Here is a 22791-nt window from a genome sequence, read left to right as displayed (position 1 = left end):
GACACATGTTGTCAACCTGCCCCTCAGTAGGAAGGGAGATTCTTACCATGATTGCTGTTCCTTCGTGAGAGACTCCACTTGGACGAGCGTTGTGTGCACTGCTACGAGCTGGTGCTATATGCAGGTTTATTGGGTTTCTACACCCTTCTAGAACTGGGACCAAAATCCTAGGGATACTCCCTCTTGTTGTCTCTGAGGCTGTGCCGAACTCATACCTCCCAGAGTCACAGACCCATCTGACTCCAATGGTAGTCCTGCTTGGGGGATACCTGGGCTTTAATCTGCTTCACTACTGTCTTGCCTTCTCAAAGGCGGCTTGTTGCTCCGATCCCCAGTCCCACACGTGCCCTTCCTTTATCAGGCAGTATAAGGGACGGAGGCACTGTGCAGGGTGAGGAATACAAGTCCTCCAAACCCCAAATCCTACAGACACTTGTGCTTCCTTCCCATTCTTAGGGGTTGGATAGGCTTGCACCTCATCCATCACAGCTTCTGGGACAGTGTGCCCCTTACCCCAACAAAGGACTCCCCAAAACTTTAAGGCAGTGCCTGGGCCTTGAATTTTCTGTGGGAACAACCCCATCCTCTCCCTCACACATGTTCCAGCAAAGTCTGCAGAGTGTCCTGAGCAGAGGCAAGTCTTCCTATGTTAGTATTCTATCATCAGTGTAATGGGCCCGTTTTACTAACGTGGGGAAGGAGAACAGGAACAGGTCTCGGGCTACCATCCCGTGACATACGGTGGGGCTGTGCAGGTAGCCTTGGGGAGCACTTGAAAAGTTCACTGTTGCCCCTCCCATGTGAAGGCAAATTGATCTTGAGACTCAGTGGCCAAGGGTCTACTGGACCTCTTGGGTGAAGGCCTTTTATATGCCTTTATGTACTCTGTGGGTTCCTGTTACTTGCAAACAAAAGCAATCTTCTGTGGAGACATTAACCTCACTGCTGGTTCTGTAAGCTTCTTGGAAATTATGTGACTTGCACATGCTTTTGCTATCAAAGCAACTTTGATTTATGCCACTGGAGTTTTTCTGTCTTCTCTGTCTTCAATGATAAAATTAATAGATTTTAGATGGGAAAGTGATATGTTGCAGTCATTCTAAGAAACCTCTGTTGCTTTATGTGAGAGGTCATTATACTTTGTTTGAAAATGACACAAAAGCTTTGATAGTTTCATGGTACAATTTGACAAAGTTTCATAATGGACAGCAGCCTAGGAACAAACAGATACCTGACCCAATAAAATCCAATTTTCAGATGGTATATATTCTAGATAGATTTTAATTTTTTGGCTCATAATCACTCATCCCAGCATTCATGCATCCCTATACTCAATGTGCACTAGAAACTCGTTCAGTACTGATTTTGATGACATTATTCTAAGTTGCAGCAATTACGTTTTATTTATTTAATCACAACTTTTATGCTTCAATGAATAATTTTTGAGCCATTGATCCTTTTTTTTGATTTGGAGATATAATACAATTAGATAGCAATCCTGAAAAAATGCAAATATAATGAAGGGAAGCAATAAAACATGAAGGAAAATTATGTAAAAATAGCACCCATTGCCTGCATGTTAGACAAGAGCCCCCTGCAGTCCTTGGAGTCCAGGGACAAGCTTTAGGAACACAATTATTAAGAATATAGCAGGATTTCTGTGAAAGTCACCAGGTTCAAATGTGTGAGATGCGTGGGTTTAAAACTGTTTCTTGCTTTTTTTTCCCCTCTAAAACATAGCACTTAGGAGACCATTGGAGACCGCCAGAGGTTCATGGAGCACCTTTTGAGAAATAATACTCTAAAGCCCAATCCTCATAAAGTCTAAATGGAGCCCGGCTTGAGGCAATTTCATCATAATTGGTCCTTCTGAGTTCCCAAAGCTTCCAAATCCTAAAGGGTTTTGGACCCTATGATGGATGGGGGAGATAGTTTTGGGACAGAAGGGGATACAGTTGACCATGTCACCTCAAGTCACATGGTTAACTGCCTCCCCTTCTGCTTTTCTATCTAAAACATCCACGTGGCCCAGGCACGTTGGTTGTGGCAGCAGTGGGATCTCTCCAGGGCAGGGAATTGCCTGCTGTGTGTTGACTCCCAGGTCAGTACCAGGCACCACTTTGAGCATTATGCTGAGACGGGTGGCATAATAATAAGAATGACCTTATTGGGGGCAGCACGTCTCTGATAGAGGACTTCAAAGTGCTCTCCAATCACTAACCATATGCAGACAATGTTCCATTCAATACATCCCAGGGTTTGTAAGAAACATCTGTGTATTGGTTCACAAGCTGAAGAGTTCAGAAGTTACACTGCGAGTAAAGGGAAGCCACTGAAGATGGATGAGGATTAGAGCCTGGTTCAGAACTGTATTTTAGGAAGACCATCGGTAGTTAGTGGATGAAGGGAGACTGGAGCCTGAGGCCATTGTCCATCTATTTCTAGGTAGAAATTCCAAGTCAAGTCCTCAGGAGAGACATGTCAGGGATCCTGTCCTGGGATTTCCAGTTGGAGCCTTGACAAGACCAATGGCCCTTCCCAGGCTAGGTGCTTTGTGCAAACACACTGCATCCTCCCAAAGAGAGAAAGCAGCCTGATGCCAGCCTCCCTCAGATGGAATGTTCTTCCCCATCAGGCCTGACTTGGGTGAAAGTAAGAAGGCCAGGAAACCTCTCAGGGGAGAGCAGGTCCAAAGGAGACCAGGAGGTAGTTTCTTACTGGGCAACTTGGGGGTCTCCTGTCCCACTTTCTGGAGCAGTCTGTCCATTTGCTCCCTCCATCATTTCCTTGTACTGACGTTTGAAGAAGCCAACCTGTTGGGGAGGAAGGAGAAGAAAATCAGGAAGTCCAGTGGAAGAGAGGAAAAGAGATGATGGGGAGGGGGAGCAATCACCATTTCTGGAACCCCACTATGTTCCAGCACTGCACTAGGAACTTTATATAAATTGTGTCATTTAGACTTTGCCACAGTTCTGTGAGCTGGGTAGAACCACCTTCAGAATGAGAAACTGAGACCGAGCATGGACCAAGCACATGCCAATTGTCAAGGAAAGAATCAGTGGTGGTGTCAACCTCAAATCCAAGGCTGTGCTCTCATGTTCTAATTTGTGTTTAAGGGAAACATGTAAAGAGGTGGAGAAGAGTGAAAAAGAAATGGAGACAGATTAGAGGAGGCTTGAGAATCAGATAGAAGGACATGGGGTCAACTGGGGACTGGTTATGTCACAGGTGGGAAGGGATCTCTCACATGCAGTGACTTAGGAAGAATGTGTGCCTGACTCCATGGTGAGTCTTTCTTACACTGTAGAAGGTGTGGGACCAAATGCTGGTGGTGTCAGGAGTGGGAAGAAAACACTCACCTTGTACAGTATGGCTGTGATGAGAGCCAGCAGCAGCAGTCCTCCCACAGAGCTGCCCACAATAATGGGGGTTGGGTTATAGACCTCATACTTCTCCAGCACCAGCTCCATCTGGAGTGGAGATGACCCCATCAGAAAGTATCAGGACTCTTGCTACCCCAGACTCCTCCCAGGTCCCCTTTAACTCTCTCCCCTTCTTCATCAGGCTCTGCTCCAAGAGGTGAGATACAGAAGGATTCATGGGCTAAGGAACAATTGTCCTGCCCAGGGACCTCCATCCTTCCTCTCTCCAGGCTTGCAAGCCCCCCACCCAGCATCACAGATTTAGCATCAGGAGCTCTCTGACCAGCCTGGTCACTGCCTACCACACGGTCACTACCTGGGCTCTCAGAAATGCCTCCTGTCCTGGAAGCTGGGAATACATGGATCTGTTGAACGTGATCTCAGCTACACTCACAACCAACACCTTCTTCTGCAGTGTCTGCAAAAGAGAAGGGGGAAGGCTGGGAAATAGCTCTGGGGAGGGCTTGGGGTTAGAGAAACGCCCTGGCTTTAGGTGGGCACAGACACATCAGGCCCCACCTGAGTCTGGGAAGGGACACACCTGGCTGACCCAGCCGAAGCTGAGATTGCCTTTCAGGATGAAGTCAAGTTCCTCCTGGACGCCGAAGGAGCGGATGTCACAGCGGAACCTCAGGCAGTCAGCAATGGAGCAGTCCTGGGGAAGAGAAGTGGCATCAGGACAGAGAAAGGTGGGTTTGAAGGTAGAAGACAGCATTCAACTGTCTGATTTGAGGGGAGCAGCCACATCTGAGCTCAAGCAGGCTGTTCCGCAGACATCCATCTAATGTAACATGCATTCCTGAATTAAATTCTTCTGAAGTGTGGCTTCCAGTGGGGGACACCCCAGGGCCCTCTCACCAGGACAGGCTTCTTCTGAAAGTGGGTCAGGAAGTCGGATTCTGTGGGCACTGTTCTCTCTGAAGAGCACTGAATGGATGGGTTCTAGGAAAAGGCACAGGGAGAAAGCATGTGATGGGGTCATCAGGGATTCATGAGGACCAAGGGGTCCAGGGAGAGGGCATTAGTGGAGGAGCCATACAGTCTTTGGGTACCTGAGGGTGGAGGACATCCATATCCTTCCACACGGCCAACCGGTTCAGCTCCACGGGCACTGAGAAGTCAATGCTGACAGGCAGGTCCCTCTGCCCCAGGTTGTTCACCTGCACGGGGGACAGTGAGGGCAAAGGTCATGCCGAGCCCCACATCCCTCCCGAATCTCTGGCTCCTGGGCCCCTGCCCCAGCCCACGCTCCTGAGTCACCGCCACGTGCCTGGTATCTGTGCTGAGCCCCGCTGCTTTCCTCCTCCTCCGAGGCCGAGAAGTTGAGGTACTTTGTGGATTGTTCATGGCTGAGGGGAGAGGAGGCACGGGCGGATGGGGAGTTCCGTTAGGGCCTCCTGAGGAGGCTCTGGCTGAGAGCATGACAGGACAGGTCGCCAGAGGCCCCTGGGGGGGTCTGGAACGAGGTCTGTGGCTGACTTGGGGTAATGGGAGGGTTTAGGGAGCAGGGCTGGGCTTCAAGCTGGCTGCAAGGTTCTTGCAGAGGCTGCCCGCAGAGGAGACCGCCAAGGCGGCTGGGCCGGGGGTGCGGCGAAGGGGACTGAGAGCTCTGACCCGGGGGGAGCGGGGGCCAGGGCCTGTCCTCTCTGTGCCTCGGTTTTCCTTCCAGGCCTTCATGGACACGGAGGGAGCCGGATGGGCAGGTAGGACACAACAAAGGTTTAGGGAGACTCAGGCAGATGCTGTTGACAAATGTCTACTGGACCTGCCCCTTCTGGTCTCCCAGAGGCCTTCCCTGGGGCCCTTCTCTCCTGTTTCCTCGGCTTTTCTTTCTTTCTTTCTTTCTTTCTTTCTTTCTTTTTTTTTTTTTTGCTTGTGGGAATCTTATTTCCCCGACCAGGGATTGAGCCCGCACCCTCGACAATGAAAGTGCAGTGTCCTAACCACTGGACCGTCGGGGAATTCCCTCCTCAGCTTTTCTAGGCCTGGGGTTTGGAGGTGAGGGTGGACCCAACACAGACTCTTCCCTGGGTCTCAGTGTAACAACACCTTGAGGCTGCCTAGGCCCCTCTGGAGACCCAGTGGCCAGCCTGGCCCCTCGCTGGGTGGCTGTTCTCACTTCTGCCCCACGCCTCTGCCCCACTCTACTCTTTGCATACCTGCCCTTTACCTGTACCATTCAAATTCTAACCCCCACTCCGACTCCAAAGTCTCATCCCTCCTCTGTGAGGGGCTCAAACACCCCAGCCTTGTCCTGGGGGCCCCTCGGAGTGCCCCGACCCACAGAGTCACAACTGCAGAATACAAGTGTAGAGTCACACACACCTAGGCATGGCATGTCCTGCTTGTGGGTCCCCTGCAAGCAGGCGTGATAACCCCAGTGCTCACACCAGCAAGCAAGCTCCGAGCTGGCACCTGCCTGGGCTGCTGAGAGCCCCCAGTGTGCAGGTGTGAAGGAGAGTGTGAAACCCTGGGCAGAAGGAGGTAATCCAAGGAGGCCCGTGGGCAGAACTAGCAGGGCAAGGTACCCAGGCTAAGCCATGTGGGCCTGTTTCACACCACGAGTGTGTGGATCTCACAAAGGCAGGGGCTTATGTCTGGTGTTGATTACACATAATAGGGGCTCAATAAATCTTTGTTGAATGACAAATGAATTTATGGAAAGTAACCGCAGCACTGTGCCTGGAACATAGCAGATGCTAGGAAGGTATTTGTTGAAGGAAGGTATCTGCTCAAGCCCTTGGCTTGACTCCTTAGTGTCAAACACCGTGTGTACCCCTCCTTGGGCAGCATTTAAGCCCTTTCCCTTTCATCCAGCTTTTCCCTGATCCCCAGTCTCTGCAGCCAGCAGGTCATTTCCCCCTGTCCTTCTCAAAGGAGACTGGGAAAAGGAGGAGGGGTGGTTCTAAAAGCCCTGCAGAGTGTAAATCCGTTCCTTGTGATGAGGAATCGTCCTGCCCAGATGCCAAGGCTTAAGCCCAATGCCATGGACACTTCAATGTTTAGCTGAAGCCTCCCCTGACAGGAGACCCTAGCGTCCCCTCGCCCCCTTGAAAACTCAGGTAGCCTCAGGATACAGAACCACAGGGAGGCCCCTGATGAGATTCTTCCTTGAATCAGGATGACCTTGCTCCCCAATAAGGCTGTAAGAACCTTGAAAACAGGGTCACATGTCATATGTCTTAGGGAACCCGGGACAATCTTGAGGCTTTTAAGAAAGGCTTCTGAGAACTGTAGCCTCTGTTAAATGTAGGATGTAATGATAATAATATCACAATTACTATTATCATCAATAACCCACAATAAGCACTCGATGATTGATTAGTAAGTGCTGCTAGCAGTGTCATCTACCGATTGAGAGGGTGGTGATAAAACTTAAATATCACAGATGTTCAGCTGCTGCAGAGAGTGAGAATTCCCCGAGCCCCACAGAGTGACGGAGGAGGAGCCCTTTGAGGTCGTGGTGTGGCACCTGCTGATCACGGTGTAGACAGCGTACTTCACCGGGAGCTCCAGCCGGAAGGTGGTCTTGCTCGTCTTGGGGGTGTTATTCTCACTGGAAAAAGAGGAGGATCCCAGCTGGCAAGTTCCCCAGAGGAGGAGGCTGAGCGGGAGGGAGCACTGCCCTGGGCCTGGCCCAGCTCACCTGCTCACATTGGCTGCAAGAAGCAGCCGGTCTCCCAGCATGGCCGTGGGGGAGACGTCAAAGGTTGCCGTGAAGGTGATCTGAGGAAGAGGTAGGAATGGGGTGGGGGGAGGTCACCGAGGAGTAGGACGGGGCGGGGGGGCAGGGGAGTAGGGGGGGGCAGAAGCAAGGCTCACCTGGGCGCCCTCACGTAAGATTAGGTGGTTGATGCTACAGCGGGTGCTGAGGGTGCCCTGGCTCCTGGTGGGGGCACTGTCACAGGTCAGGCGCAGGGAACGTGACTGCAGCTGGTTTTAAGGAAGCACAGATGAACCAAGGCCGGTGAGCATTTGTTAGTGTTCCAATGAGACTCCATAAAGTACTGACAGTTTCCTGGAATCTACCTTAAGGTTATGTTTCTTAAAAAAAAAAATCTTTAGGGGCTTCCCTGGTGGCGTAGTGGTTGAGAATCTGCCTGCTAATGCAGGGCACACGGGTTCGAGCCCTGGTCTGGGAAGATCCCACATGCCACAGAGCAACTAGGCCCGTGAGCCACAATTACTGAGCCTGCGCGTCTGGAGCCTGTGCTCCGCAACAAGAGAGGCCGCAACAGTGAGAGGCCCGCGCACCACGATGAAGAGTGGCCCCCGCTTGCCACAACTAGAGAAAGCCCTCGCACAGAAACGAAGACCCAACACAGCCAAAAATAAATAAATAAATAAAAAGCTTCTTTCCTTCTGCCCCATTAAAAAAAAAAAAAAATCTTTAAACACTGTCTGGTCAAACTTCTTCCTAATGTAGAAATCCAAGATTTATTAACATTTCTTCCTTTTTTAAAAAATATCTTTATTGGAGTATAATTGCTTTTCTTCCTCTTTATTTATGGTTCTTTTTAAAAGGTTGTACTATGAAAATTTCAAATATACTCAAAAGTAGAGAGACTAGGTAAATCTACTCCGTGTCCGCATCACGCAGCTTAAATTACCAACATTTTTCTACTCTTATTCAGCTGTTCTCCACTCTTTTTTTTTTTCCTGATTAATTTAAAGCACATTCCTAACATCACATACTTTCATCTTGAAAGACTTCAGTGTGTATCACCAACAGACAAGGTTATTTTTTTAACATAAGACAAGACTCAACAAATCATACTCAACAAAAGCTGATCCCTAAGATCAGCTAATATCCAGGTCATGTTCTGTCTTCCTAGATGGTCTCCAAAAAGGTTACATTACAGTTCACTTTTAAACGCAATATCCAACAAAGGTCCACACATGGCATCTGGTTGATGTGTCTAGAAGTACCTCCAGTGATAGGGTGTTCACCTCTCACACAGCTGGAGTTTGCCATTCCTAGTGTATTTCTTCATGCATTGATCAAAATATGCTCCCATTGGGAAGACTAGCTTAAGAGAGACATGGGAGACCAACCAAACATAATGTGCAGACCTAGTTTAGATGCTGGTTCAAATAAACCAGTTAAAAAATATTTTTGAGACAATTAAGGAAGTTTGATTATGGTCTAAATACCAAGGAATCATTCATTTCATTGGGTGTGATAATGGCTATGGGGTCATGTAAGATGTCCCTACTGTCCATAACAGTGAAATAGGAAGGTGTGTGATGACAGGATGTCTGGGATTGGTTTTAAAATATTTGAGCAAAGGGAAAAGAAAAAACAAACAGGTGACATAAATGTGGTAAAATGTTGATCATTGTTGAATCTGGGCGATAATTTTGGGGGAGGTTTGTTGAACTACTCTTTTCTTTTGTAAATGTTTAACATAATTTTTCATAATAAAATTTTTGTTAAAAATCTGTTTCTCTTTGACTCCCTGTGGTCCTAGTTCTGTCCTCTAGAAGAGGGATTGCCATATGACAGCCCAGCACCAACTTTTATAAATAAAGTTTTATTGACACACAGTAAATTCATACACATATTGCCAATGGTTGACATGCTCATTCATACACATATTGTCAATGGCTGCTTTCACCTTACATCAGCAGAGTTGAGAAGATGTGAAGACACTCTGTGGCCCACAAAGCTGAAATATTTACTATCTAGCCCTTTATAGATAAAGTATGCCAAGCTCTGATCTAGAGTAACCAATAAATCCACTCCTTCTTCTACAGAGCAGTATTTTATTTTACTTACTTTTTTATTTTATTTTATTTTATTTTATATTTTCCACGCTGCACAGCTTGAGGGATCTTAGTTTCCCAACCAAGGATTGAACCCGGGCCACAGCAGGGAGAGCACCGAGTGCTAACCACTGGACCACCAGGGAATTCCCCAGAACAGTGTTTTAAAGTATTTGAAGGCCGAATCGTCAAAAAATCTACAAACAATAAATGCTGGAGAGGGTGTGGAGAAAAGGGAACCCTCTTGCACTGTTGGTGGGCTGTTGCCACTATGGAGAACAGTATGGAGATTCCTTAAGAAACTAAAAATAGAACTACCATACGACCTACCAATCCCACTACTGGGCATATACCCTGAGAAAACCATAATTCAAAAAGAGTCATGTACCACAATGTTCATTGCAGCTCTATTTACAATAGCCAGGACATGGAAGCAACCTAAGTGTCCATCAACAGATGAATGGATAAAGAAGATGTGGCACATATATACAATGGAATATTACTCAGCCATAAAAAGAAACAAAATTGAGTTATTTGCAGTGAGGTGGATGGACCTAGAGTCTGTCATACAGAGTGAAGTAAGTCAGAAAGAGAAAAACAAATACCGTATGCTAACACGTATATATGGAATCTAAAAAAACAAAAAGTGGTTATGAAGAACCTAGAGGCAGGACAGGAATAAAGACGCAGATGTAGAGAATGGACTTGAGGACACAGAGAGGGGGAAGGGTAAGCTGGGATGAAGTGAGAGAGTGGCATAGACTTATATATATATTACCAATTTTAAAATAGATAGCTAGTGGGAAGCAGCTGCATAGCACAGGGAGATCAGCTCGGTGCTTTGTGACCACCTAGAGGGGTGGGACAGGGACGGTGGGAGGGAGACTCAAGAGGGAGGAGATATGCGGATATATATATATGTATAACTGATTCACTTTGTTATAAAGCAGAAACTAACACCCATTGTAAAGCAATTATACTCCAATAAAGATGCTAAAAAAATAAAATAAAGTATTTGAAGGCTGAGATATGTTTTCCTTTAAAAGAGGAATATTGATACGATGTGGAATACAAAGAAATGTAAGGCAGGGTCCTTGCTCTCTTCACATTAGCAGCCTCCTGGGAACTCATTCCTGACGGTCATTCTTAAAATGCCAAGGCCAGAGTTGAACACAGAATGAGCCAATGCATGCCTCAGCCAACACAACCACATCCACCCAACCACGATCAGCCCAGCCCTCTTGGCTTACAAGAGGCTGCTAAACAATGGAAGCCCTGCCTGAGCCTTGAACCCAACACAGGAGTCTCTGCTGATCCCCCACCATCAGCCTTTCCTTCCCCAGAGAGGACAATACCTGGCCCCCTGCCACACGTCGATAAGATAGCCCCGGCGGGTAGAAGAAGGTGATTGTGGTTCCATAGGAGTCCTCGCCATCATTCCACACTCTCACTTCCAAGTTCAGCTCCAGGTTACTCCCCACAATCAGGGTCTTCAAGCTGGGTGTTGGGGTAGAGGGGAGGAGGTGATTCTGTGACTGAGGCTGGAAATGGTGTGGGGATGAAACACAGAGTAGGAAAGCGGGGGAGAGATGGGGACAGGATGTCTGGGTCCAGAGCACTGGGTAGAGATGTTAGGGAGAGCCAGGGGCAGGAGTTCCAGGTTCCAGGAAGGGGGCTGGGGGACCAGGGGAGGTCTGAGGGGCTGAACGCTCACCCGGAGACCCCAAAGGAGATGCCGAGGTCGTCCTGGCAGACGTGATCGGCACCACAGTTCTTCTCAAAGGGGAGCTGAGAGCGAAGGGAAAGCAGGGTTTTCCCCAAGATCTGGAGTCCACACCCTCCACCCTCTCTGGAAGAGCCCAGCACCAGGACTCACAGAGGTCATGAAGTATCTCTGGGCATCCACTGCCAGCATAGGCTGGAGGTTTCCAAAGCCAGAGACAGGCTTGCCCACTAGGGAGAAGTTGAGACGCAAGATGATGGGGGTCACCGAGTCCTCCACACAGGCCTGGAGAATGGACATTGGAGGGAGCAGTTGGCTGAGAAACGCACTGTCGCAGCCACTAGCTGGGTCCAGTCTCCTCATCCGTAAAATGGAGTAACAGTGGTACCTACCCACCCCCCATAAATGCTCATCCATAGGATCCTGCGTGCAGAACCTCTGCTGTGGTTGTCCTTGGTCTTGAACATCCTTCCCGCAGCCTCCCACAGGCTCACTCACTCTACTCAGGGTCTCCCCAAACTGCTCCCGGTGACCCCCCCCCCGACACCCTCTCCGTTCTCTCCCTGGCTTTATCTCTCTTCATAGCCTTCATCACTACCTGACATCTATTATTTAGGAATCTGATCACTTTTGATCTTCCCCCAGAGCTCCCCCTGGGCATGACTGTTTTGTCCACTGCGGGGTCCCTGGTGACAAGGACAGGGCCTGTCTCAGAGGAGGAGTTGGATAAAAGAATCCCATCCCCACTGCCCCATGGCTCTCTGAAGCAGCCGTACCCTTTTTCCTGAAATCCAGCCGTGTAGCCTCTGGCAGATGCAACCAACCTCATCCATCCATTCCCTCACTCACTCCACCAACATGTGTCCAGTACCTCAAGTACCTCTTGCATTCTGTGTGCCACGCTGGGGTGGAGCGAGGACCAGAACACACCCGTTCTTTCCCTGCCCAGCCCCCTGCCGGCCTCAGAATTGCCTCTATTCCCAGGACTCTGAGGCCCCCTCACCGGCAGGAGCAACCTCACAGGCTCGCAGTGCTGTGTCAGCCCCAGGTCTCGAACACGAGTCAGATTCCGAGTCCTTGTCTCCTCGAAGACAGCACGAGGACTCAGGCGGCCAGGGTCAAGGGTTAGGTCAAAGGTCACAACGCTTTGGAGGTTAGCTGTAAGGGAAAGCGGGGGATAGAAAAGGCTGAGAGAGTGAGGAACTTCCCAGCTGGGTAAGGGGCAAGGTAGGAGACAGGAGTCCCGGGCTTGGAGACTCCCAGGGTCAGGGCATCCTGAGTCAGAGGGGAAATAACTCACCCAGCCGGTTCTTGGGACTTTGAGAAACACGAAGGCAGACAATGGCCTCACCCAGAGACTGGGCAAAGGCCAGCTGCTGGTGGCACTCATACACAGACCTGGTGATCTCTGGAGGTGTGATGCGGATGTTTGCCCACACCCTAAGCACAGGTCTGGTCCTGCGGGCAGAACACTGAGCTGAGGACAGGCCCTTGGTCCTGGGAGGACAACCTGGGAGGGCAGGTAGGGAGGCTGGTGTCCTAGGCAGACCCAGGACCACCCGGGGAGTGTCTGGGGAAGGCTGTTCTCACCTGAGCAGCAGCGCGTGCCCCCAGGCCCCCACAGCCAAGTCCACCAGTCCATCCATGGTGAGGTCCTGACCCCCGCTCAGCGACTGCCCAAAATACTGGAGGCTGGGGGAGAACTGGGCACCTGTGATCCGCTGGCCAGAGAGGGAGAGGCAATTCAGGTTGGGGGGTGATGGAAACAAGTTGAACAGAAGAACGAGAGGAGCAGGGAGCTGGGGGTATGGGAGACAGAACGAAGGGGTGAGCAGTAAAAAGACATCTCCAAGAAGTGCCTAAAGAGAGAGGTGGGCATGGGAAAATGGTGACTAGAGACAAGGGAAGATTTCTAGGACATAAATGAAGAAGTGGAGATGGAAAGACTGGCCTGGTGACCTGAGTTTTGTTCACTCACTCAGCTAGTTAGTCTTGGGTTCTGATTTTGGCTCCTTCACTTATGAGCCATGGGACCTTAGGCCAGGAGTCAGTCTTTCTGTGCCTCAGTTTCCTTATCCCTCAGCTGGGATAATAACACCTCAGAGAATTAAATGAATTAATTCATGGAGTTCTTAGAACCACACCTGACGTATGGTCACTAGTCAGTAACTTACTATTATGAGTATCAGGGCTCCAGCCCTACCCACCACATTGCAGATGGTGCCAAGGCCATAGGGCCTTTAAGAGGCCAATTCCAGACTTGAAATCAGACTCTCTGACCTCATGCCCAAGACCCCTTTTTGCTCTCCGTAGCCACCCCGTCTCTTCAGAAGGCAAGGTGGGACCAGGTCGGGATGGGGAGGGGCTGCACCCATATGCAGATTCTACGCTCCTGGACCACCTGCCCTGTGGGTCCCTCCCCTTTTATTTCCATGGCTCCTGTAACGACCAGTCCCTTTAAGAATATGCCCTTTAAATCTCTGGGCATTGATGGGACTGGCAGACATTGAGAGTAGTAATAATAAAATGAAAGAGAAATTTACCAATTACCAAGGAAGAGGGGGTAGAAATAGTACAAACACAGCCAGACAGCCTTGTGCACAGGAGAACTGATCTCACCACCATGTCATCCCCACGTCCCTCATTTTCCTCTACACCCCAGCCCCTGACAACCACTAATCTATTTCTGTCTTTATGGATTTACCTATTCTGGACATTTCATGTAAATAGAATCATACAATATGTGGTCCTTTGGGTCTGGCTTCTTTCACTTAGCATAATGTTTTCAAGGTTCATCCATGTTGTAGCATGTGTCAGTGTTTCGTTCCTTTCATGGCTGAATAATATTCCATTGTATGGGTATACCACATTTTATTTATCTGTTCCATCAGTTGATGGGCATTTGGGTTATTTCCACCTTTTGGTTATTATAAATAATGCTAATATAAACAATCACGTATAACCTTTTTGGTGTGGTCATGTTTTTAATTCTCTTGGGTGGATCTGCCAGGTCATAGAGTAACTCTGTGCTTAACCTTTTGAGGAGTTGTTTTCCAAAGTAGCTGCATCATTTTACATTCCCACCAGCAGTGGATGAGAGTACCAGGTATTCCACACCCTCACCAACACTTGTCATCTGTCTGTCTGATTCTAGCCATCCTAGTGGATGTGAAGTGGTTTTGATTTCCTGATGACTGGTAACTAATGATGTTGAACATCTTTTCATGTGCATATTCGTCCTTTGTATATCATCTTTGAAGAAAAGTCTTTTCAGATCCTTTCCTTATTTTTTAGTTGGGGCTTCCTTAACTTTTGCCAGGGGAAGTAGCCCTCCCTTCTCAGGGAACCCTGCCCCCTTGGGTGAAAGGCTCCTGCCTATGGGCATTTGGCAGGATTACTGATGGCAGGAGAGAATAAAGTCATGGCATCCAGGGAGAGGAAGGGGTGAGTGGACAGGCAGACTGAGGCCACCAGAACTAAACTGACTGGCAAAGGAAGGCTCCAAGAGACAGAGCATTGGGTTAGAGTCAGGAGGTTGGAACCTCCCTCATCATCATTCTCGATCCACTATAAACCTTGGACAAGTCAAGGCACTTATCTTCTCCAGGCCCCAGATTTCATCTCTAAAATGCGTTTGCTAATGCCTGGCGTATGTACAGTGTAAAACTGCTGGGGGACTAAAAGGCTTGGGTGGAGAACCCACTCAAGTATCAAGTCACCATGCAAAGCAGGGAATGTATCAATGTTTCCACTTCTCAAAGTCCACAGATTTTGCTTGCTGTCTACTAGGTGCTCAGTGCTGGACAAAAGAGATAAGATAAGGGAAAAAAGGATTTTCCAGGCAGCAGTGTCAAAGACAGGGAAAAGCCTGGAGGAGGTTGCTGTGGCAACTGCGACAGTGACCGGGCCTCACCTGGCTGTGGGCGGGGCTGATGCCCAGTCCCGAGGTTCCGTGAAACAGGTAGACAGCACCCCGGTTCTCCTGCTCTCCCGGGGCCCCGATGGCCACGTCCGTCAGCCTGTCCCCGTTCACATCCCCCAGCACCGTCAGAGCTGCCCCAAAGCGGCCCCAGGGGTGGCCTTGCTCCCCTCGCAGGACAGCACCACACTGCCACTTAGCCCTCTGCAGAACAAAAACAGTGTCAGGGCTCAACCCAGGCGACCCCTCCACACCCAGACCCCACCCAGCCCGGGTCTCATCAGCCACTCACCGCTTGAGGCAAGGGGCACACGGACACCTGCCCCCCCCGGCTCTGCTCATAGTAATGGGGGGCCCCGATGAGGACCAGGTCGGAGCTGCCATCTCTGTCCACGTCCACGGAGCTGAGGGAGGCCCCGAAGTAGGAGCCGATCTGGAGGGCAGAGCGTGGAGTCATCCTGCCTACCCCTGCACCGGCTCTGGGCCAGGTCCCGCCTCTCCCCAGATACCGGCCCCTCCCTGCTGGGCCCCACACCCCCTTCCTCTCCCTCTCTGCCCTGGAGACCCTCCTCCACACCCAACCTGGGTCCCTGTGACTTCAGCCTTCGGCCTCCATTGCCCGGACACCCGGGTGAAGATGACAACCTTCCCAGTGTGCTGATGGCGGGGGGCCCCCAGGACCAGGCTGTGTACACCCTTCCAAATGGCCAGCTCTGTGGAGTAACCTGAAGGGACCGGGCCTCAGCACAGAGGCTTCCACTCCCCACCCCCGGGCCCCTGCCCTTCCCAGGCAGCCCGTCTCCCGCCCGGCCCTCCGACCACAGCCTTGCCTCACCCAGGTAAGAGTCCCTCATGTCCGCGTGCTCCTGAGACATGTTGATGAAGGTGGGGCTCCTATTTGGGGGATACAGGAAGGCACCTCCAGACCAGCTGAAGCTCCCCACAGCCCCCAGAACTGGTCCATCCTGGGAGGAAAGGATTCCAGAGCAGGTGGGAAGAAGAAGACGACAGCCTATTCCAAAACAATGCCTGCCGATGGTTCCGCCCACTCGCCTGATACCCACTCTTGCCTTCCCTCCTCCCATCTCTGCTTCACCCTACATCAGTGGCCTGAAAGGGGCCCCACTCACAGGCATGAACACAGCACTGAAGCCCTCCTGGGACATCTCCAGTTCGAAGGAACTGCTGCTTATGGTCTGTGTACCTGGGGAAAGGCATGACACCTAGGATCCATGGGGAAAGATAGGCTTTGCCAGGTTCAATAAGGATCTCAGCTTTAAGAGGATCACATGTTGGAGACTAATACCCAAAGGGAGAGACTGGCCCATGACATAGGGGTCCAGGTTCTAGAAGGAAAAACATTTATGGTTGAGGGCTTCTGAAGTGAGTAGTTCCATCTCTGACTTACCCTCAATGGCAAAGATCTTCTCTTTCAGTTGGTTTTGAATGTCTCTCAAAGCATCAAAGTTCTCCACTTTAAATATATGTTCATGGGAGGGCTTCGATGCGATGTCCTTTAATTCTTGCCAGGAATGTATATTTTGAAAAGCCAATCCCACCTGTTCCCAGCAAAGACCAATTCAGTGAAAATAATCATAACTATAATATGCCTGCTGGATGCTGGGATCCTCCAATAACCCTGCAAGGTTAATATTATTACACCCAGTGTACAGGCAAGAAAAATGAGGCCCAGACAGCCTCAGCAAGGAGCTTAGGGAAAGGATGAGGATACCCCAGGCTGGAACCCAGAGTTTTCATCCTGAAGTAGAAGCTGAGAGAGCTGGGGTTTCTGTCCTTGAAAGGGAAGGTGGCTTAAGAGGACGAGAGGGGAAGAAGCAGTGGGAGGGCATCCCCACATCCTACCCCAATTGCATAGCGGATGATGCCAGCAGCCTCAGCACTGGGAATGACATCCTTGTAATCCAGAGGGTCACGTTTTTTCTGCCCGTCAGTGATGACGATGAGGATTTTGGAGGCATCTTTTCGGGCCCCATATAAGGCACTGAACAGCTGTTCTCTGTCAGAGAAGATGAGGGTCCAGAGGTCAGTGAACAGAGCTGCTGCTTAGCCTCTGATGCCTTTGTGAGAACAAGGAGATGCCGCTTCCTCTGTGATGCCCCCGTCCCACACGGAGGCCCCCGGCTTGGTGGGGAGACCACAGGCTGAACTCCAGTACCCATCTCTCCCTTCCTCTTGGAGACAGATGCGGCCCAAAGGAAGACCCAGATGCTCTGGGGGAAGACCTGGGAGGAGTCAGGACTCACGTGACCCTCCTGATGGCTGTGGCCGTGTGCGTGTACCCACTCAGCTTCTGTACGGAGTTCAGCAGGCTTAGTGGGTTTGAGCTGGCTGCGAAGGCTTTGAAAGTGAAGTGCACCTGGAACTTGTGGGAGAACTGCACCAGGGAGAACTGGGAGAACCACACAGGGCTGGGGGCCGGGCCAAAGCACCAGAACCCTGGGGTTCCTCCCACAAGCTTCCCCCAGGGAGGGGAGGGCGAGGGGGCGGCTGCGCCCTTTCCTTCCCTCCCCGGAGACACACCTGGGAGCTGGGACGCTGGAACTGCCTCATCATAGCCTTCACGAAGTTCAGCATTTTGGCAAAATTGGTGGAGGAGATGCTGCCTGAACCATCGATCAGGAAGGCAATGTCCTGCTCCTGCCTCGGGCACTCTGGAGAAGGAGGTGGCACCAGTCCCCCGAGGGACACTCCCAAAGCCCAGGCCTCCTGGCCACGAGAACCCACCCTCCCAGGGGCTGCCCTAATTCCTGCCTAGAGCAGGGCCCTTTGGTCTCCTGAAGTCTCTAAAGAGGACACATCTGTGATTCAGCTGCTCACACCTGGTTGATAAAAAAGTAACAATTCCTCCAATCCAGATGGTGAGAGGCGGGGGGCCCCTCCTTCTTCCTCGGCTGTCCGTGCCCCGCCCCCTGACCCTACCGCACCTTCTCCCCCAACATGCCCACCATCCAGCACTAAAAGGACCTTGCTCCAGCCCCTGGCCTGGGTATACCCCCAGCTGGTCAGCGCCAAACTGTACTTTTGTTAAATATTTTTAATGTCATCCCTGGCAACAGCGGCACACTGGTCCTGTGCTGTCCTCAGCTGCAATCTGGACCCCACTCTCCTCAGAGTAAGCGAAGAATATGTCCTCAGCAGCGGAAGCTCTCCTGGCTTGGCCTGCTCAGGGAGATTCCTATCTAGCTCCCAGCTGCCCCCTTCTGCCCCCAAGGCTTCCCATCAGACAGAGGGGTGTCCTGATGGTAACCCAGGCACCTGTGGATGAATCTAGAACCTAGGAGGTGCTGGGAGGGGCACCCCATTCAGGGCCCCAGACGTCAGTCTCCCCAGCGGCTTGAGTGTGAATGTGAAACCAGGGAGGGGCCTCGGCCTGCCCCAGGGGGGTCTGAAAAGCTCACTGTTCCACCTCTTCATCCCCCTTCCCTGTCAGCACCAAGGAAGCTGGGCCCTGTGCCTCAACATGCACACACACACACACACACACATACATATACACACATACACATATACACATACACTACACACACACATACATAACACAACACACACATATACATGTATACATACATCACACACTCATACACATACACGTACATACGCACATGCACATATACTCATCCACACACATGCGTACACACTACGCAGACTGCCTGCACCCACATCACCCTTTCCCAGCCTGCTGCATGAACTAATTGGCTGTGCTGCAGGGTGCATTGTGTGAAAATAAATGCCCTTCACTCTAAAAATTCTTGCAGCTGGCATTAATTGAGCCCTCACCACATGCCAGGCACTGTGCTAAACCCTGGCCGAGGATCATTGTACGTTACTCTCAGTGTTGGGTGTGATATTATCCCACAGGCAGATGAAGAAACTGAAGCTCAGAGAGGGAAAGGTCCTAGGAAAGGTCCTGTGGTGGGACAGTGATGGGGCAGGTGTAAAAGCAGGCGATGACCCCTCCAGCCCATGTTTGGAACCACAATACCATCCAGTAAATTTTTTTTCTGCATCCCTCTTTTTTATCCACTTTGGGGTGTCTCTGGCTCCACTGCAAACCCGAGTCAGATGTGTATAGGTACCTCGAAGGACTCAGTGGCCCCAAACACTCACCCTGCAGGGCAGCCGGGATCCTCTGGGCCTGCCAGGACGGGGAGGCCAGCAGGAAGCAAAACCCGGTCAAGTGCATGTTCTCCCTGCATGCATGGTGCACGGTGGGGCCACAGGCCTGTGGACAGAGGGGCCTGGTGGGAGGGGTTGCCCCTGCTTCTGTCCCACCCTCCCATCCCAGCACCTTCACCCTTCACGAGACCCCCAGCACCAGCAGCCCCAGGTCCCCACTCTTTCCCTCAGGATGCTCCCGTGACCCAGGGCAACTCACCAGCAGCCGAAAGGGGCTGGTGGTGGCCACCATGGACAGGCCCAGGGACATGTTCACAGCCTCTGGAGGCACTGAAGGTACAGATGTGTGCATGGTCACCCTCAGGACAGAGGAGGCAGGGAGCACCTCACCTCTGGGAGATTAGGGGGTCTGACAGGTGAAGGGGGCTCTCAGGTCTTGATGGAGTTAAGGGGGTGCAGGGGTGAGTTGGGAGGGGAGACTCTGAGTGGGTCAGGGAGCCTGTCTGAGGGTAAGGGTCTGCAGACAGAGCTGAAGCCAGGAAGTGGGTCTCCTGTGCTCTCCACAGGCCCCCAGAGCACAGGAGCCTGGACCTGGGTCTCAGCCGGGGGCAGTGACTCACCCGGCAGGAGGATGGGTTCACACTTGCCCATGCTGTAGTCGCACTGGTAGAGGCCGCCCGTTTGATCGGCAGCCTTTATCTCCTGGGGGGCTCCAACCACCACCCTGGGGGGAGAAAAGAACACGGCAACTAAGAGTGTGGCTGCCAGAGCCAGACTGCCACTTGACCAGTTTGTTTCCCCTCTCTGAGACTCAATTTCCTCATCTGTAAAGTGGAGGTTAATAACAATTTAAATTCCTCATGGGAGAGATTTTTGTCTCTTTTATGCTCTGGTGTATGCCTGGCTCCTGAGACATTTAGTAATAGATGCTCAATAAACATTTGTTGAGTGATGGATTCCTACATCATAAGGTTGCTGTGAGGACGCAATCAGTGCCCACAAAATGGTGCCTGGCACTTCGTAATTGCTTAAGAAATAAATAAAGTTAGCTGGGGTCCTCGAGATGGGAAGATGGCCCTTCTTTCAGTCCAACTCTTCATAGCCTTGGCGGGAATTGCCATGGCAGACAGAGGAGAGTTTGTGAATAAAGAGAGGGATGTGGGGAGGGACAGGGGAGGAGTAGATGAGAGCCAAAGGTCAGACACCACACAGTCCTCACCAGTTGGCATACTGGACCACGCTGTATCCAAACCCAGCGCTGTTCACATGGAAGGTTGTTGGCTGGTCTATGTCCAAGTTGAAGCAGAAAGAGGAAGCCAGGGCTGGGGAGGAGGGTGAGGAGACACACTTTGGTGAAGGGTCTCTCTTCTGCTCCATCTCCCTGGCCCCCAGCCCCCTCCCCCACTGTCCCCTCCAGGCGCAATGCCCCAGCATCTCCTGGTCTTCTGGACCCTCAGGCTCAGCCCTGCTTCTCTCCTTCAGATGGTCCAGAGATAGCTGTTCACCCACTGGTCTGCTAGCAAGTTTCAGTTCTTCATTTCCACAGAGCAACGCCCAAGCTCTAAAGGCGCTCCTTCCCCACCCCTCCCCCTGGGCTCCTGTGAGGAAGAATCCAGGAAAACTTGGGGCCAAATGGATGCAGTGGACAGAGTATAAGATTGACTCGTTCTGCCTACTTGAAAAACTTTTGGATTGTCCAGGCAACTGGCCTCTCTTCCAGCATCTCTTGAACTTCCCTAAAATTGGTTCAGTATCCTCTCAACCTCCACAAACTCCAGATCCCAAACCCGGTATAACTCCGGATCCCTCCCCTAATGTCTGAGTCCAAAGCATGCATTCTCATCTCTCTCCCTACCTGGACCCCCATCCCCTCCTCCCCCTTCGTCGTGACTCTCAGCTTACCCATCAACAGGAGGAGGAAAATCCTGGTCCTGGTCATGACTGGAAGGTCAGACATGGACATCGGAGCGTCTGAGCCACCAGGGAAACAGCTGGACCAAGGTGCCAAGAAAGCAAGTAAACAGAGAGGGGCACAGGAGGCTGGAGGTAGGGAGGGAAGTTGTCAGCATGACTCAGAGGTGGAGGGCGGAGAATGCAACTAAAATAAGAAGAGAAAGGGGCCAGGCAGCCCACACACTCTGCGTCCAGAGATGACATGACTTGCTTCTCTTTGTCTCCCCACCCTAGGCTTGGGTGGATGCAAATCTCCTGCCCTGCGCCTACCTCTCCAGGTTCCCTCATTGTACTGGCAAAAGTTTCCCCTTGACCTTGAAATTTCAGTTAACCTGGGGAGGGGAAAGGGTAGCTGCCAAGGTGGGGTCAGGGCCCTAAGAGAAACTCTGGTAGGAACCCTCCTTTTTGGACCTGGAATCCTCTGGGCCCAGGATTCAAGCAGCTGGACCCTAGGAGGGGGTACAGAGTGGGTATTTGCTCATTTGTTTATCATTTATTCAACAAGTCTAATTTGAGTCTGATTATGCAAGTGCTCTGTTAGCAGAGGGAGAAAACACAAGTCACAAGGCTCCAGCCCTGGGGTCAGTGGAGAAGAAAAATATGTAAACAGCAAGACATTGCTGTGAGAGGAGAAGGTACCCATCGGTCACAAGGTATCTTACCCAGTTTGGAAGCATGTGGATTTCCAGGAAGGCTTCACCGAAGAGGTGACACTTAATCTGAGTCTTGAAGGCAACTGACTGGAGGGGAGTGTATTTCAGAAGGGTTGGCCAACTGTGGAAGAGGCATGAGACAGGAGGGCCTCTTAGGAAATCAGTGATAGAAACCAGACAGTGGGAGGTAGGAAGTGACAAGAGATGAGGTCAGTGGGGGAGAAGGGAAGAGGAAGCAGGCCCTAGGCCCAGAAAGCCCCCTTAAGGCCTGTTGATTTTATCTCGAGGACAGAGGGAAGCATAGAAGCAAATTATGAAGACTGAGATCTTCAATTTTATGTTTCAGAAAGCTAGAAAGAGGAGAAGTGTAGGGCACAGTTTCCTTGGGAGCTAGCTGGAGACAGATCATTCAGGAGGGAGGTGATGGGGGCCTGTGGGTGAGCTGGTGGCCATGGGGATGAACTGAAGGCTAACTTGTCCCTAAGGCGTGGACAGTGGTGATGGTCCCTGAGCTGGAGGGTACTGGAGGAGGGACGGGTGGTGGGCTAGGGCAACTTTGGTGTTGAGGAAACCAAAACATGGTGTTTAAGAGTTTGGGCTCATAAAAAAGAACGAAATAATGTCATCTGCAGCAACATGGATGGACCTGAAGTAAGTCAGATGGAGAAAAACAAATATTATATGATATCGCTTATATGTGGAATCTAAAAAAATGGTACAAATGAACTTATTCATAAAACAGAAATAGAGTCACAGATATAGAAAACAAACTAATGGTTACCATGGGGGAAAGCGGGGTGGGGAGGGATAAATTCAGGGATTGGGATTGACATATACACACTATATATATAAAATAGATAACTAATAAGGGCCTATTGTATAGCACAGGGAACTCTTCTCAATACTCTGTAATGACCTATATGGGAAAAGAATTTTAAAGAGTGGATATATGTATATGTATAACTGATTCACTTTTCTGTACAGAAACTAACACAACATTGTAAATCAACTATACTCCACTAAAAATTTTTAAAAATAATAAAAATAAAAATAAATTTAATTTAATTTTAAAAAAAGGTGTTTGGGCTCTTTCATTGAAAACGACTGCTCCCAGGGAGGGAGATGTGGAGGGAAAGGATAAGGACCTGCTATTTTTCATAGCAAAACTTGTAAAATAATTTGACTGTGCCTATGTATAACTTTGATAAAAATACAAAC

General features: G+C 50.5%; 1 protein-coding gene across 3 annotated transcripts; it reads right to left on the bottom strand.

The window, feature by feature from the left end:
* Positions 1-1439: 1439 nt before the first annotated feature.
* ITGAX (integrin subunit alpha X) lies at positions 1440-21671 on the bottom strand. 3 transcript variants are annotated; one of them, XM_036825007.1, is made up of 31 exons: positions 21583-21671; positions 20870-21007; positions 20187-20289; positions 19588-19691; positions 19227-19297; positions 18959-19073; positions 17372-17502; positions 17095-17240; positions 16694-16847; positions 16239-16389; positions 15961-16034; positions 15666-15795; positions 15413-15555; positions 15123-15263; positions 14825-15034; positions 12502-12632; positions 12212-12369; positions 11915-12069; positions 11065-11196; positions 10903-10976; positions 10544-10685; positions 7245-7355; positions 7069-7148; positions 6895-6978; positions 4693-4771; positions 4475-4582; positions 4281-4364; positions 3964-4077; positions 3739-3840; positions 3360-3470; positions 1440-2813 (listed from the first exon to the last, which is right to left on the bottom strand). In XM_036825007.1, exons 2-31 carry the CDS (start codon positions 20928-20930, stop codon positions 2715-2717), a joined length of 3498 nt encoding a protein of 1165 aa, XP_036680902.1. In that variant the 5' UTR covers positions 20931-21007; positions 21583-21671; the 3' UTR covers positions 1440-2714. The 3 variants fall into 3 exon arrangements, with proteins under 3 accessions (XP_036680902.1, XP_036680903.1, XP_036680904.1); XM_036825008.1 differs by having other exon boundaries at positions 20870-20958; positions 21583-21644; XM_036825009.1 differs by lacking the exons at positions 20187-20289; positions 21583-21671 and having other exon boundaries at positions 20870-20948.
* Positions 21672-22791: the final 1120 nt, after the last annotated feature.

This window comes from Balaenoptera musculus, chromosome 15, assembly GCF_009873245.2.
Source record: "Balaenoptera musculus isolate JJ_BM4_2016_0621 chromosome 15, mBalMus1.pri.v3, whole genome shotgun sequence".
Taxonomy (NCBI): Eukaryota; Metazoa; Chordata; class Mammalia; order Artiodactyla; family Balaenopteridae; genus Balaenoptera; species Balaenoptera musculus.
Note: the sequence above shows the minus strand (reverse complement) of the source record. Positions and strands in the feature narration are given on the sequence as shown.

What these genes read in the sequence shown, in the direction of transcription:
- ITGAX (XM_036825007.1), bottom strand. Translation starts at nt 20,930, where the DNA reads ATGTCCATGTCTGACCTTCCAGTCATGACCAGGACCAGGATTTTCCTC. An exon ending in GTGGTCCAGTATGCCAACTG is followed by an intron (nt 19,692 to 20,186) that starts GTGAGGACTGTG and finishes TTCTCCCCCCAG; the next exon opens with GGTGGTGGTTGGAGCCCCCC. An exon ending in GACGTGTGGCAGGGGGCCAG is followed by an intron (nt 7,356 to 10,543) that starts GTATTGTCCTCT and finishes CCTTAAAACCAG; the next exon opens with CTGCAGTCACGTTCCCTGCG.